The 17685-nt window shown below is 36.3% G+C and overlaps 1 protein-coding gene across 5 annotated transcripts in view; it reads left to right on the top strand.

The window, feature by feature from the left end:
• The window catches only part of adgrd1 (adhesion G protein-coupled receptor D1), a 40841-nt gene that overhangs the window by 20465 nt on the left and 2691 nt on the right, over positions 1 to 17685 (top strand). For all 5 annotated transcript variants that reach the window (XM_087795770.1, XM_087795762.1, XM_087795753.1 and 2 more), the window contains 7 exons: positions 8179 to 8252; positions 9794 to 9917; positions 13419 to 13522; positions 13960 to 14071; positions 15064 to 15217; positions 16736 to 16802; positions 16999 to 17065. In XM_087795770.1, the coding sequence (XP_087651896.1) occupies positions 8179 to 8252; positions 9794 to 9917; positions 13419 to 13522; positions 13960 to 14071; positions 15064 to 15217; positions 16736 to 16802; positions 16999 to 17065 (702 nt within the window). The remainder of the gene's footprint in view (positions 1 to 8178; positions 8253 to 9793; positions 9918 to 13418; positions 13523 to 13959; positions 14072 to 15063; positions 15218 to 16735; positions 16803 to 16998; positions 17066 to 17685) is intronic.

Below are 17685 nucleotides of genomic sequence, written 5' to 3'. Positions count from 1 at the left end.
AGTTGTTGCAGCGATTTTCTTTTATTAAGCTGTATAAAATAACTTGTGACTATTTGACAAAGTTGAATAAAATGTAATATATATTCAACAAAAGTGCAATATAAATTGGTGACCTTTATTATGAAACAATACATTAAATTGACTCAAATTTGTGAAAAAAAAAGTTTTTCATAGGACTAACAATAATATATTTTTGTTTTTTACTGTTTCACAATGTTGATTATGTGAATATCAATATACTTTCAATTTTCACACAGTTCTTGTGTGAATGACTTCACAACCCCATTTTTAGTTTCAGCCTATTGAGAACGTCTTGAAAAAACAGAAATCTAACTTACTCATAAGAAAAAATTTTAACCAAACAACCAATAATTGTATTACAGTTACTACCTTTTTACAGATTTGTCATCTGTACCGTAATTTCAGTCATAAAATGTGTTTTTTTGGAGTAGAGTAGCATTCAACAAAATGCCAGTTTCATACTTATTTAGAACTCAATTGGACTGTTTGAGCAAAAGGTTTTCAAAATAAAGAGCACAATGGCTCACACTATCAGACTTCTGCCTGTACAGCACGTCTGAGTCCAGCAATCTTCTCGCTGAAGGGAGAACATAATTCCTCAGCTCCGTTTTACAATCTGGTTTCCGTTCAAGAATATGAAAAGAAAGAGGATGGGGGTTGTAAAACTTTTAACATGTCTAGACTTGTAGTTCCTTAATGAGGGACCAGATGATGGATTAATTGTTCCCAAATGTAAATGTAAACAAGTTAAAGGTTGTGTTAGGCAATAGCGGTTCTTTATCAAGTAGGAAATGGCAAGATTGATTTTTTTTTTCCCTCTCTGACACAATAATAGCTGATCTTTATTGCAAGTCTTTTTATAACTTACAGTATACGCCCAAGTCAGACTGTGTGGGCAAAACGCTTTCTCCTGGATCTCGCCCTCCTTTTCTCTGAGCCACCCACACCCATCCTTACTCCCACATACAAACACAAGTGATGTCAGCCAAAAACACTAATCAATTACAGATGGAGCACTGGCTATTTCTATTTCTCTCTTGCCAAAAGTGTTGGACAGTCTCTTTTTACAACTCCTCCCATTGTAGCCCCTCATTTTACAGACCATTCCATCCTTATGATCGCCACCTCTCGCTGTAAGATCCCCCTTCAACTCCAACAGTTCCTTTCATCGTGCAATAACAATAACTTTCAAAACATGTGGTCATAATTCACCCTGCTTTGGAAATGAAACCAATCAGGATGTTTTAGAAAAGAATGTCAAAATAGAATTAATCAAAAAGTGTGTTTTAAATGGCTGGTGAACAGCTGAGAAGGAAACGGATTAAGTACATTCGAACACGCATTTTGAGGCAGACCAGAAAAAGTCCCCTGACAGATTGTGTAGTTGAAATAGGAGATCCATGTGCGGAGGCTTAAGTAACTATGACCAAAAATTCAGAACAGCTTTACATTATGAACGCGCTTGGTTATTATTTGAATCTCCACAGAGGGGAAACCATACTTTTTATACGGTTTACAAGGGCAAGATGGCAAGTCTGCGTCAGTTTCTTTTCGTTTCATGCATCTACACCAGAAGTTTCAGACCTACAGCCGGCTTTGAGATGATACTCTGGGGCCCTCAATTTAATGTTTCCTTTGTTATGAGTGTGGGCTTAGCAAGGGACTCTATCTCTCTAAACTGTTGGATGGTTAAAAAAGATTAAACATTTTTTTATTTATTTAAAAGGGAAAAAATTCATAGCCCTAATTTGCTGTTACACCCCCAGGCCACCTGGTCAACGAGATATACAGCAAAACCTAAAATGTCCAATGATGTTTCAACAAAAAGTAAAAGTTAAGAAACATGTCAAACTGAAGTCTGTGTGAGACAACTATGTACTTTGAGGCGGATCTTTCATTGGTTTAACTCTCAGACAGTAATCAATTCTAGATTGATGTTTTGTTTTTTTTGTCTAATAAATGTAAATTTAGTAGTTGTGTAAGAAAACACTGATATACTTAAATATATTTATTTTTATTTGATTCGATAGTTATTTCACACTTTATTTTTTTTTTAAAGTCAGGTAATTGAGGACAAGAGGATACAGTAATCTCCAGCAGCTATTAGAGCTGATGCTTTCAGTAACGCTTGTTACCCATGTTATCCTAGGTCTCTAAGGTGACCCCAAGAACTGAAATCAATTGTAAATGTTTTCTCCTTTGTGTTGCTTTTAGACCAAGACGGACGACCCCCTTAGCTTACATATATACTATGCAGTGGTGGAGGTCATTCATCTTGACCCAAAAAAAAATTACATTTATTTTCAAGGCCTTTGGGTCACGTTGACCCTGAGATAACACAAGGGTTAAAACAAAGAAAGCAGTTATGACTTTGTCAAGAGTCTCTAAATACTTCAACACAAGAGTCAATTACTTGGGCATTACTAAAAGACATACAGTAGTTGTTTCAACATTGCAATGTATTGAAATATGTGTTATTGTTGCCCCTGTATCATGGTATGTATCATATTACCAGATTCTTCCCAATACACACCGCTGAAATATAGTGTGTTCACCTTAAGAAGGGTTCATAGAACTGTATTTGGCTAACCTTATTCACTAATCCTACAAATGATTATTGGCTGTGATCATTAAACATTAAACAGTGGACAGTTGACAAGGAAACAATACAATTTCTTTGAGCAAGCTTTAAACTGCTTAAACACCAGTTAATCAGATTTCGATGTTATTCCCAAAATCTAGAGGAAGTAGCTTCTGAAAGAAGAGTTTAAAAAAAAAAACTTTTGGATCTCTCTTGATGATTCAATTTTCTCTGGTTCATCTCTGTAGCATCTTGAGTCATTTTAGAAAACCCTGTGTGCCTTCGGAAAAAAAGCCAGAAACCAGAGAGAAATGGCTCTGACTCCAGATAAATGCTTGTGGGAATAAGTGCATGAACTCATGCCCTAGGAGCTCCCCACATGTAAGAAGATAAAGTTTCTGAGACTTCACCTTACGTTTTGCCTTACAACACGATCTTTAACCGATTGTCCCCAGATCTCGTCACACTCTCCGTGCCTATCAACACGTCTTTCTGTTTTGGAATCCCGCTGCAAAAACCGCAGCTGCACATCTTATTACATTTCCCCTGATGGAATGATCTCACTAGTGCTGTTTTGCTACATGGATTGTTACTTCACGGGGTCTTATGGAAGTTGTTTAACTGATTCCAAGTTCATATTTAAAGGCCACAACAATGACATCTGGGATCCATCTTCCACCGTGTAGTGTTGTGTGTGACGCTCTCGCCTGTCGACCTTAAGGTGATACAGTGGGCAGCTTCTTTCTCTGGGTTCCACGTTGAGCTGTGGTCTGTGTTCTCTGAGGCTTTTCAAATCATTCACTGGACCTCTGCGGGCCTCAGCCAGACACACATACAATGAAGTGTTTCCACATTTTTCTAAATTTAACAGATGACTCTTTACCAGTACTTTGTAAGGGCTTATATGCCTTATGCAGTGTGGCTAACCGTAGACAAGAAGCTTCAACAAATCGCAGAGCTTGTAGAGAGTAGAATTGTCGCTGCTTTAAAAAACTTTGACTCAGTGGTGAAAGAAAAGATCAACCATTGTCTTGTATATTTATAAAAGAAAGTGCCAAATGTGGGGATATAAGTCTTTTTTTTATTAACTAGCTGAAAGTGAAGTGTCCAAGTGGGGTGGGTCCAAGAGGAGTGTCAACAGGTTGATCAGAAAGAAAACAGGAAAAGCCAATAAGGAAAGCTAGGGAGTGATTGTGGTTGACATGAAGCAGGACTCACTGGTGACAGTTGCTGAGAGGAGATCACTGGACAAACTACTGTCCATCATGGATGATGACTGTCATCCTCTGAACACTGTCGTCAGTGAGCAGAGAAGCAGATGAAGTGCACGAATGCTCCTCCCCAGATGCAACACTAATAGACTCAAGGACTCATTCCTCGTGCTATTAGACTGTTTAATTCTGAGTTTGGGGGCAGGAGTGGAGCAAAAAGATGATGATATTCCATGTTAATCTTTGTATCCTTTTCTTTGCGTTATTTCCTTTGATGTATGTTCTTTGTATATGCATTTTGTTATTGTTTGCCCTTAGTTCATTTTATCTGCACCTTGTTCTTGTTCTTGTTTTTATGAAACTATCGCTATGCTTGGAACGTCAAACCCAGTTTCCCCAAGGAGATCTGGAGAGAAATTAATAAAGTCTATCTAATCTAATCTAAATTCGTTGGGTAAATCAGGTAGGTTTGCTCTACTAAAGGTCTGAAAAAATAGAAATAACTGAAATATAATGGATTACATAATGAATTTTAAAAACGGTATAATCCAAAAAAAACCTGAGAAGAATCACATACTGTAAGAATTTAATATATATTAAATATGGAATAAATGTATTGAAATTGAAGCCATTTTAGTTTCTCATGGGGTCTTCTTTCTCGCAATGGACCGTCCTACAATTGGTGAGAGACTGATTTGGAGTTCTAAAAATACAGTTTGTGCCATAGTTATTGGGAACTTTTGACTTTGATTCAGTATTCAGATATAATTAGGGTTTTAATTTTGGGGGTTTATTTTGTGATAGCTCTAAATGTCTAAGCTGTTGCAACTAAATGTTGAAATAGCCGAAATGGGGTCGGAAGATGAAGATGACGCTTGCCTCATCTATCCCTAACTGTCAAAACCTCAGGTTCAAGTTGACTCCTTGTAGCTCTCTGACTAGGGAAGTGAGAAAGACATGTGTTGTTGGATTTGGGAGCAGAAATCTCCACCACAGCCAGGATCGGGCATCAGCTCTGCCAGGACAAGGATTTCTGAGAGACACCGCAGAGCAAGAGAAGAGCTTGGATTTACACAAATTGCTGGGTTCTGTCTGTCATTTAAGATTTTGTGATGCATGAGAGTGTTTATTTTCCTTCCTCATCATTTTACCCAGAAAGCCATTAAACTGCAAAAAGACAAGGTCTGAATTGATTTGCCTGTTTTTTTCTTTTCTTTTTTTATTAAAGCATTAAAACCCATTTATCCACCAAGACAGCTAATCTCCGCGCTGATGGAAAGGTTTGTTTCCATCAGCAAGTCATCGAGAATCACCATCTGAAAAGCATTCACAGATTGTAGAACAAAACCGTCTCACTTCAAGAACTTAACTCCTTCACAGTTTCACATCTTTTCTCAAAGCTTCTTCTCTTTTCCCTTTTACAAGAAAATGTTTTTTATCTGACAGCTAAAATTCAAGATTCAGGACTTTCTTTTGTACAGACAACATTTGAGGAACCCTGCTGAAAAATTTGGATTCCATTCAATTACTAGAATAGAACATGATGATCATTGCGTCAGATCTTCAGATTTTATTGATTTTATTTTTTCTTCAATGTTTTTGTAAAATTAATATCTAAGCTGGCTTTTCCTTGCTGAATTAATTTGTTATTTCTCCATGACCGTCATTGTCCTTTATAACTTAATAATCATGCTTCACTAAAATAATGAAAACAGGAAAAGCCAATAAGGAAAGCTAGGGAGTGATTGTGTACTTTTTATTTATGTTGTTTTTTATTTGAAATTACTGGCTTATGAAGTACTTACCAAGAAGCGATTGTTAGAACAAATAAATTCTAGACAGATGGATGGATGGATGGATGGATGGATGGATGGATGGATGGATGGATGGATGGATGGATGGATGGATGGATGGATGGATGGATGGATGGATGGATGGATGGATGGATGGATGGATGGATGGATGGATGGATGGATGGATGGATGGATGGATGGATGGATGGATTTCTTCAAGAAACTATTATCGATGTTTAAAGCTTTTACTCTTTGGTATATGCATTGTGAAACAAGTCTTTTTCTTTCACTGTACCATTCTATGAGTATTAATATACCCCAACAGTAAGTATAAACTTGTTATTGTCATAATACTTGGCCTCCTCGCATTCGATTTCTAAAAAAGGAGCCAAATGGAAGCCAACACCAAAACAAAGTTTTAAATACACTCTCGATTTATAAATGAATGCTCAAATACTAACGCTTGTCCCCGGAGGCAACATCACTAAACCATAAATAAGGTTTTGTTCCACTTGCATGTGTGGAAAAGTGTTGGATGGAAAATTTTATATTTATAAGTAAGTATTATTCTTAAAAATGGCTTCTTAATATATTCACGGATAAACAAACTATTAATCCACAGTGGTGCGGTGGAACAATGAAGTTTCTGTTCTGCAGAAAAATCATGAGCCAAGATTGTTTTCGACCTGGGAAACACAGAGTTGATGTGAGGAGAGGTTTTAGATTAAAAAAAAGATTCACTGGACACTCAAGTAAACTGAACCATGTTCTATCAAGGTTTCTGCCTCAAGTATATGGGTATTTTTGCTTTGTTTTCAACTTTAAAATAGAGCTGTCACCTTTAAATAAATTGTCATCGATGTGAGTTTTCTGGGTCATTCGCAGCTAACTTTCTATGAGAAGTTTTGTTCTTATTAAAAGCTGATAGTGATCTGCATGCTTTGGCTGAATTTTCAAATGAACCTGGACTATTGTTGGAGTTGGTTCTGCAGATTTAAGAGAAAAAACAAGTCCAACTTTTAGATATTTATCCGACTTCTTCTCTGTCCCCGTGGAATTTACTTCCCTAATGTCATGAGCGTTATCTCTGACCGCGCGTGTCTATTCTCCCACTGAGGCTCAAATTGATTTCCAATGTGGCGTTTTGCTGGCCTTCTGTTGTTAATAAAGACTTGGAACCAGACCCGTTGGCTGGTGAGTCGCTGAGACCCCGGGGCCAGAGGGAACAACGGTGTGTGTGCTCTAAGATTGGCCAGAACTCTGAGTGCATTTTAACACTCTCCAGCGACTTTCAGGTTCCTTCACCTCCGCTTAAACATCCACTTGAAAACACTAACAGGGTGCAACACAAACAGACCCTTGCAAAGGCGAGGGTGGCCCGGCAGCACTTCTCACATGTGTGATTGGTCAGTGTGTATTCTAGCTCGTATCTGGTACATATCAGAGCCCGACGATTGCCGAGTGCTTTCCACAAGGTTTATATATACGTTGCTTAATGTGAACAATTAGTATTTTTTCACAGCACAGCAACAATAAAGAGGAGATCAGACACAAGAAAGGCTGAATTACAGTGTGCCAATTACAGTTTCCCTCATTCCATCTGCTTCTGTTTACACCCAACAAGAAATGTGAGTTGTTAAAGCTCTCGTGGGAGCAGTAAATTCACCAACATGGTGGCTTGTGGCTCCTCAAATTTGGCAGTGGGGCCGCGATGACGGGCTGTGTTCACGCAGTCTCAAAAGCATTTGTTCTGCCGGCTCTTACGGTATGAATTTCTCCATGTAGAGTACGTGACAGAGCGAGCGCGGAGATTCGGTTACACAGCAAAGTCGACATATTGTGCTTTGCTTTGTAATATGAATCAGCGTGTATGTGCCAGGAAAGACAGCCTGACTGTCAGTTTCAGTCTCCCGCTCACTTTTTCCAGAAGGAAATAGCGCAGACACCATCTAATCATGCTCTCTCCCAGTCTAAGAGAAGGAGGGATCGTACAAGAGTCGGTTTACACCCAAATCGCCAATCAAGTTGTTGTTTTCTTCGCTACATAAACAGAGGAATGATTTGACCGTTCTCCGGGGATGATCTCTGGTTACCGACGCTTGCTCTCGAGTTATTAACCCGCTGACCGTAGGGAATGGAAACGACTTGGAAAAGATGATGTGTAATTTAATTAGACTATGAAAAAGAGTTGGGATTCAAACCCAGAGATGGAATCACGGCCACACAGTTTTGTCCTTAAGTATGACCACCGGCTTTTTGAGTTGCCTCGGAAGATAAATGGTTGAAGCGCTTCCTCTTCATTTCTCTTCATTTTCAATTTTCTAGAGTACAGTAGTTTCTAACATCTGAATGCAATGTTGGAGATAGGCTGTGTCTGGGAGGGAAAATGTTGCTCATTAGATTGTAAAACGTCTTCATCTCGATCAAAGAACATTTTTCTTACAGGTTTTACTCTCAAGTCTGGCTAGAACATGAGGTTTTAATGAGCCAAATCAAACCCAGAGCACTAATGTTTTCCTATATCGCATATTTTTCCATCACCGCTAATTCTATCATATATTTCCTCCAACAGACCAGAGAACAACAGGACCAGATATTGAATCAAAGCAACAAAGTCTTCCTCTACTGTGGTTTCCTGGACTACAGGTGAGTCACTGCTCCAGAGATGAAGATCCTGTATGATCCAGAACCAGAGAGGGTTTACCCTGTTTAAAGGATTTGCACCTTCCCTAATCTAAACCAGTGTCATGGATCTGAAGAGCTTCACGGTTCTGACGGCTCATGGTGAATCTCACTCCTGACAAGCAAAGCTACAACAGTTTAAAATACCTCACTGCTGACAAATGCGTCTGTTCTTAACTAAAACATGATTTGATTTGATTTTTTTCCCACACCACCGCTTTTCAGATTTTCAATAACTGTTAAAGGAAATTAATACACTCTTTAAGTGTTGGAAATTGAACTTTCATTATTTTCGAGTATTTAGAAAACTTATTTCATCAACTCCAGATAAGGAGAGGTTATATTTTATTTGTTTATTTTATAAGTTAAATTGCTCAAAATGCAACCCAGAGATAGAAGCTTCCCACGGAATCACCTTAAGGTCAACAAACAAGAGCGTCACACACAACACTATATGGTGGATAATGGATCCCAGATGTCATTGTTGTGGCCTTTACATATAAACTTAGAATAACTTAAACAACTTCCATAACCAATGAAGTAAACATTTAATAAAATTTAAATAAAATAATACATTTTGTTCCAACCAAAACCATATAAACACATGTATGTTTCCTTTGTTTCCTTATTTTTTTGTATTCTTCATATGTAAATATGTATGTAATATTGGGGGATTTAAGTATTAATAAATAAAATTAATTAAATTACAAATTATGAAATAAATAATTTGAAAAAAAGAATAATGTAAATTAATTAAAAGAATACTTTAAATGTTTGAAAATTAAAAAAAAATAATAATTCAAGGGTCTATGGTTTAAGGTTTAGGGTTGGTATAAATTATGTTGTTAATTTGAATGCATCTTTAAAGATATAAATAAATAAATAAAAAACATTTGAAAAAAGCACAATAAGAAATGTTAACAACAACTTGAAAAATACATTAAGTGGCTAGGGTTTAATCTAAAAAAAGTGTGAGAAAATTAATACAAATAAATTGAAATACATTAAAAATAAAAAATGATAAAAGGTATTAAGAACTATTTTTAATAAAAATAACAATGGATTTAGGGTTAGAGTTGCCCTAATATATTCATATTATACATTAAAAAAAAAGTTTATTGATCTTTTTTTCCCCAAAAAGTGTCTGTATTCATTTATTTTTGGCAGTAAAATTGATTTCAATATTGAAATATCTAAACTCATAAAGGTCTCATTCATGTTAAATAAATTATTTTTGCTCGTTTTCTTTTGCGTTTCTTGGCATCTAGTTTTGTCCGTTTGATTACAAGGTAAAATATTTGTTCATGGCTGCTTTAAGAGATTTAGACAGGGCTGAAGGGAGTATGTTTTCTTTGGAATAAACTCTTTCCTCCTTTTTATACTGAAAAAAAATCTAATTTCTATAATTCCCCCGTCAGATTGGCCTGGTACCCTGTCAGCCTGATATGTGGTACATGCAAGTTCAACAGTGGTGCAAGTAATACAGCTTATTGTTCTTTTTTCAGCGCTAAAGAGGGAATATGGTCCAACGAAGGTTGTGTACGCTCGGAGGGAAACATGACATACTCTGTGTGTTTGTGCAACCATCTCACAAACTTTGCCATCCTGATGCAAGTTGTTCCTCTAAAGGTACGCTTTCCAGCTAAAGTCTGGGTTTATTTAAAACAAAAAGGATATGAGGTAATTTTATATATCTTAAAAACATGTCAGAATATATGATGGGGAAAAAAGATTCTTCTGTCGTGGAATGCAAGCCTCCATTCCTCCAGCGTTTAACGCCCTGTGACGAGAAATTAAATTAACAAACAGCATCAATTTTGACAAGAAAGCTGATGTAAATGTCTGCGGAGGAATTCCTGAACTAAGTGACCTCTGAGTGGATCTTATCATACAAACCCATTCCTTATGTAGTATGATCGCATTTGTTACAGTAAAGCAAACTCTAGTTCATCAATTTGACACAGCGAGACGAGAAAATCTAGTTTACAATGATTAAATTATATCTAAAAGTATCTTCATTTAATTGAGGTAAGCTGAAGGTCATCAGAAAGTTAGAGTCTATAAAAAATATATAAATGGTCTGCTTCTTAACAAAATACTGATTTTTTTTCAATCTTTGGATCAAAATAACTGCTTAAATAGCTTAAATGGTTGCAGTGTATTATGGGACGTGGTGTGTGAGTGAAGCAAGAGTTCAATACTTCCATCGCTCAATGCATCACAAGCCATTTATTATTATGTCAGGTACTAGTTTTGGTATTCATTGACTAAGTTTTGCCTCCATTTAAAATAGTCATATATTAAAAAGTATCACATATTGATCCTGCTGATAATTTGCAATATTTATTTTAAATAATCTTAATACGCAAATACAAACTATACAAACTGACAATGTCTTTTTTATTGTTAATATAAATCATGAAGTGATGTAAGCAAGTAAGTAATTTACATTTGTGAAGGCTTTTCCAGACCAGGGTCAAAAGGCGCTAAAACAATCAAAACAATACTCAATAAAATATATGATTAAAATGTCGAGACAAAACCAAGATAAACACAGGAGTTCCAGAAAATCAAGGAAAAGCCTGCACAAATAAAAAGGTCCTAAGAATATTTTTGAAGGAGTCAGTAGATCCATCAAGCGCAGAGAGGGAGGAAGATCGTTCCAAAGCTTAGGAGCAACCTGTTCTTGTTAGATATGTGGCCCAGGGGCCTTGGGTAACTCAATTTTAATTTTGTATATACAGTGGGTACGGAAAGTAATCAGGCCCCTTTCGATTTTTCACTCTTTGTTTCATTGCAGCCATTTGCTGAAATCATTTAAGTTCCTTGTCTTCGTACACTCAGCAGCCCATCTTGACAGAAAGAAAACAGAAATTTAGATTTTTTTGGAAATTGATTTAAAAAGGAAAACTTAAATACTTGCTCAGTATTGAGTAGAATTACTTTTTTCAGTCTTCCTGGGAATGATGCAACAAGTTTTTCACATAGAAAATAATTTTAATAATATAAAGACTCTCTATTACAGTGTGTTTCAACATTCTCAGGCAACAATACAGCGAATCACAGACCACTGTATGCACAACAACATGTTTTCATCTGAAATTTTCCTCAGTTTGGCTGTGTGGTCCACACAAATGTCGGCCCTGGTCCTCATGTGGCCTGCAACCCATCATTTCAATAGCCTCGTAATAAAGACTAATCCCTCGCATCTGCTACTTTGACAGAGCATTGCCGTGACTCAGCCCAATAATACGCTTGTGTTAGTTGTGCGATCATATTCATAAAAAGTGAACAAACACTGCGCCTGGCACAGTTTCACGTTCATTAAAACAATCTATTGAAGGTCAATCCATGAACCTTGTGGACCTGTGGGGTCTGCTACGCAAATGAATCGCAGCTCTTTGTCCTGGCTTCTACGCGGTTTGACTTTTCAAAATCTGTTTATCTAGGACATGACAGCTGACGCAGCTGCAGTTTAATCGCCCCCAGCTGTGTGGTGACTAAAAAATGACACTCTTAGCATCATGGAACTTCACAGCTATTTTAGTGTCACGGAGCAGATTGTTCTGCGCGTCGTGATGCATTGTCTCATTAATCTCAGCACTGCTATTGGCTAGCTACGTTAGCAAATACACAAGACAGATTTTCCGTTTCTGTCATGTGCTATTGTTGTGTGCTATTAGATTGACCTTTTTATAATCCGAAATTCAAACTTCACTAATTTTCTACTCACCCTCCTTTTGACTAATGGTTTGGATTGTTTACAGAGTAATCTGTTGGAAAAATGTATGTTCATTTTAATGTAGCCACTGGCGCTAAATTGTCATTATCTTTATTTCAGTCCAAAAAGACACATAAAAACATCAAAATACCTCCATGTTGCTCATCCGTAACATCCATCTTGTGTTGAAAAAATCGAACGCATCTATATTTTAAGGTACTAGACATTCAGCCTAAATCTTGCAATGTGTTTGAATGAGGATAAACTAGCTTTCGCTAAAACCAACTTAAAATATAGAGAATTATTTAAGTTTTTAGACGTATTAGGATGTTTTTAAATGTCTTATGGGCAAAGAAAACTAAGCTCCAGTCCTACATTAAAATGAACAGATTTGTGCCTATAACAGTGAAAGAGAATGGATTACACTCAAAATAGTCCCAACCCTTAGTCGACATGAGAGTGAGTGTAAAATTAGTGATTTTTTGATATTGAACTATTACTTTTAAGACATTATTGAACCCAAAGAGGAACATAAATCGTATCACATTTTGTGGTTGATTGCCTGCGTATGGCCTTTGCTCCTTCAAGGGTAAAATGTCCTTGATAAAACCTGAAACATTAGTTATTCATTTGAATTGAATCGTTTTTAAGTTATTTTCTGACCCATATTTCATGTTTTTCATGAAACGGTGCCGGAGCAGCTCAGCGTTGTGCCAGACGAATTAGCTGTTTACCGCACAGGAAGCCGCAACTTAAAGCCTTCCGTGTTTTTCATGAACTGGTCACTGTTGTTGACTGACGTCGCTTTCACAGAAGTGCTGGGCAGAACCATGATGAGGTGTGGTTCTGGTTGGACCGCTACTGGGGCCAGCGGTCAAGTCCACAAGAACCCAGAGAGAGACGTAACTTGTCGAAACGGCCTCATGCCGACTTTATATTTATTTTCTCTAGATTTGCAGAAAGTTCTCAGCCAGCTGCCTCCTCTGAAATATGTGCCACTGAGACTGAGACCTCCTGCCGGCTCCTTTAAATAGCAAAGAGGAGGTTGTTTGGCAGCTCAGTGGACCATTTCTGTGTTTGAATCAGAAGCCATTTGAAGCCATACTTTCCTCTGGCAGGTCTCTAATTAGAAAGTGGTGTCGCTCTCCAGCTGCAGAACATCCCAGATGTTGCATTTCTGGAGGATTTCTCTGCCTACATAATGACAAGGCACGGACAAAGACAGTTGACGGAGAATCAAACCCAAACTCTTAGAATAACTTGGGCCATAATGTGCAAATAAACAACCATGAGTTCAGAGTTTTGTGTTCATGGGAAATACAAATACAGTCTCAAGTAATCTGAGCGTTCAATTGACTGGCTTTTTCATTAACTCTGCGTTTAAATAACTTTTGCTCATCCTCATACAGCTCACTACTGGCCACAGGGTGGCGCTGTCAACCATTGGTTACGTCGGCTGCTCCATCTCCATCTTCTGTCTGGCCATAACTCTGGTCACTTTTGCTGTGTTGTCGTAAGTATCAACGTCACTCTTTCTAGAGCTCATAGGAGCCAAAATATAGGTTTTGCTGCAAATGCACTTTTGAAAAAAAAACACGTTTTATCATTTACAGCATGACCCAAAAACTAAACTTTACTTTTTCCACATTACATAGCTAATTCCAAACTGAATTAAAACATTAATTCATCAGAATTCAACACCTTATGTATGATTTTCAAATAAAAAATAAGGTATTTTAAAATATAATATTTAAATCAAATTGGTTATCCAAGGAATCCATACAGATTTAATCAATTAATTTTTTTTTTACAAAAGGAAAAATTGCTACCATGCGAACACAGAATTACACCAGTCAACCTCAACCACATTTGTTCTTGTCAAGTTCTTTTTGGCTCGATTGGTTCACGATGATTTTGCTGAGTTGATAAATCCCGGCCTCTTGTTTACAGATCAGTCAGTACTATCCGTAACCAGCGCTACCACATCCATGCTAACCTATCCTTCGCCATCCTGGTGGCTGAGATTCTGCTGCTCATCAGTGCCAGCTTCGACCCGGGCACGGTAATTCAACACTTCTATACTCGGATCTTTTAAAGTGTATGAAATACCCGAGTACATATAGTGTGAAAAACACATGTTTGACACTGTGAATGTGTGCGTGGAATGGACTAGAAGCATTGCTATGGCTCATGGGAACCGGTTGATAATTCAATTCATTTTAATCCCACCTTGTCCGTTACATCAGTTTACTGTAGGGGTCCCCAATGTTCCCCACTGGACAATGAGAGTAGCCCCTGGGCCTGTTTCATTATTACATTTTTTTTTAATTTACCAAGTTTTAATGTGTGTTTCCAATGTTTCCAATCTGATGAAATCATTAATAATTATTCAAAATAACACATTGAAATGTTATTTTTAGCATTAGAAAAACATTTGAAAGTGACCTTTGTTCCCTGTAGTGTAGCTCGCAGTATCAGAACTGGAGTTGATCCATGGATTACAGTTCACTTACTCTTAGATTATTTACATAATATACGTACAATTGTATCATTTTCAACTACAATCACACATTTTCAATTGTTATCAACAGTAATAAAAACAATTTTCAAACTGCAATCAAACGTTATTTCAGATGATCAAACAAGATTCTTTTTTGGGATCGAAAAGAATCAACGGGAGATTTCTGCCTCTTACTTATACTTTTCTATTTCAATTAATTCAATATTTACCTTAATTTATATTATTTTGTTTATAATTGGTTGATGTTACAGAATGCTGTCCTTTGATCATTCATGTGTCATGTATTCTTGTATTTAACCCAAGTGTATGTATGTAATATTAATTTCGTTGACAATATTATATTGTATAAGGGAGATGATGACAAAGAAAGAAAATAAACAAGGGATTTGCCATTTAGAGAATATATATTTCTTGATTTGTTTTACAAAATATAGTATGTTTATAGTTTTTAATTCTGTAAATACATTAAAAACCAAAAGATTTTAAAGATTTTTTTTATCATAGTTGTATTAACACGATCTCTTACAATCCAGCTTCCATGCAAGGTGATGGCAGTCCTGCTTCACTTCTTCTTCCTGAGCGCCTTCGCCTGGATGCTAGTGGAGGGTCTCCACCTCTACAGCATGGTGGTCAAGGTTTTTGGATCCGAGGACAGCAAACACTTCTACTACTATGGTATTGGTTGGGGTAGGTCAAGTATTTTTTTAATTCTTGAAGCCTATTTATGTGGCGATTAATCACTGTTTGCTTTTTAATCCGGCCCTACACTGACCTGTTGTTCTAATGCCTGGTCCTTCCCCAAAATCTGATTTACCCATTTTCTTAAGTAACCTCACTGGCCGATGATTGTTTCTACTAAAGCGCTTCGACCCTGTTAAGTTAATTTGCTTAAAGTTACATTCCAGAGTAAGAGTTGTCTCCTCTGATCTCGGTGAAGCAGCGCTGAGGGACAGATGAAAAGGTTCTGGCTCGTGTGTGTCTCTGGCTGCACGGGAAAGCACAGTCCCTCCTCCACATGCTGGAGCCATTAGTGGGGAAAAATGATCCAGCTTTTATTACTTCCTTTCTTTCGGCCTTTTTTTTTCATTCAGAGTGACCAAGTGCAAATGATGTTCTTGCATTTTGTTTGACACTCGAGTGTGTACGAGATGCAGATGGAAACTAACTCCTACTCAACTCTAGTTTCACTGTCATCAGATTAATTCAAAATTAAGTCAAGTTTACTTTTGTTGTTTATGAACTGATGATGCCGATGATAAGTGGACATAAGTAGATGAATAATATGTCTCAAAATATGGAGTCTAGTCAAAGTTTGTTTGATAAAACGTTTCTAAATGGTCACTTATATAGAATTATTTTCAACTTATGTGGGCCGTCTTGTTGAGTCAGGGGGTCGTTGTGGCCCAGATCTCGTCCAGCTGAAAATACATATCTTAAGGAAGATAATATTAAAAAAAAGAAAACATTTCAAAAAAGGACACTATAATATTTAATCTATATTAAGACACACACGTTTTACTCTTTATTATTTTATTTTACACACCCTTTATTTCAGTTGAAATCTTAAATAACCAGGGTCAAAACATTTAACATTGAACATTAAAAAGCTTTATTTAAGTTTATTTAAATTTAAATATAATTCAGTTATTTTGAGGGACATAAATTCCCCAAATGTTTCGAGGGTTCAAACTCAAGATTAAAACTGTGATGCACAGACAAGCAGATGGGGAGAAGACCAGGATTGTGTCTGAAACTTAATTTTTTATTAATTCAAACGTTAAGAAAAATTATTCTCTAACTTTTTTTTTTCCAAAGTATTTTTTAAAAGGTAAATGAGTCCATCCATCTCAACAACAATAACAATAAAATGATCTCAACACTCTCATCTTTCCATTTTACATAAAAATGAAAACGCTGCAGAACCGTTTTAGAAAGTTTCCACTGTATTAGTGACCCATTTTTAGGCATTAAGTATTACAGTTGGAAGAATACTTTAGCCGCACACCAAGTCGGAAAGTTGGAAAATAGTTAGCTGTAAACCAACACATCAGTGGTTTTTGCTCTTTTCATGAGATCAGATGATGCGTCAAGCATATTTGAAAATATTATGTAGACTAAATTCCTGTTGAACGATATAATGAAAAGCAGTTTTCGAAAAGGGAATAATACGTTATATTTATAACATGTGATGTCTTGTTTTATCAGGTTCTCCTCTGGTGATCTGTGTCGTGTCCATGACCTCAGCTCTGGATAGCTACGGAGAAGTTGACAAGTATGTTCAAATCTGAAAGCTGTATCAAGTTTTACTGCATCAAAGCTTTGGTGGCATTTCACAACCATTACATCAACAATGGAAAGGAATTGAAAAACACTTAATAATAAATGCAGATGTCTTTTTCTTATTTACAAAGTTATGAGACTATAATATATGTTTTTATTTCTGCTTGGCTGTATTTTTGCTTTTTCAGCTGTTGGCTGTCACTGAAGAATGGAGCCATCTGGGCGTTCGTGGCGCCCGCTCTCTTTGTCATCGTGGTGAGGAATTCAGTGTGATTTTTTACTAAGGGTGGTCTTTGTCCATAACTTTGGCAATGATTTTATAATAATGAATTTTACCTAATAACAGGCTAATTGTATGATTGTCTGGTGAGTGAATTAGCCTCCATTTCAAGTTAGTTTGCTCTAAAAAATATCTTGAAAGTGAACTTAAGTAACATATTTCCTGCAATTATTACCTCAAGGGACCAGCTTGTTTCAAAAGAACAAAATATATTTTGTAACTATTAATGAGTGTTAAAAAAAAACATGTGTAACGTAGTGTTATGATGATGCTTAAGAACATTGTAATCAAGGAGATAAGAAAAGAAAATAATCTCAAACTTTATATTTTTTATATAATAAATAAATGTAGAAAAAAAAGTGTCCATAATAAATGTTGATTGTTTTTTGTTATTATTTTGTATTGGTTGATATTTAATTTGCAAAAAAAGTAAATGGAAAAAAATTGATGCAAAGAATAAAATATTTCATTTATTATTTATTTATATTTATTATATTTTATTGTTGCTACAGACATTATCTTGGATTTTATATTTTTATTATTTTATACTTTTACAGGTAAAAACAACTTGTTCTCAATTTTGAAAATGATGACA

The sequence above is a fragment of the Callionymus lyra genome, chromosome 1, assembly GCF_982586985.1.
Source record: "Callionymus lyra chromosome 1, fCalLyr1.hap1.1, whole genome shotgun sequence".
In the NCBI taxonomy this organism is placed as follows: domain Eukaryota; kingdom Metazoa; phylum Chordata; class Actinopteri; order Syngnathiformes; family Callionymidae; genus Callionymus; species Callionymus lyra.
The sequence above is the reverse complement of the archived record's forward strand: the minus strand, read 5'-3'. Positions and strand labels throughout refer to the sequence as shown.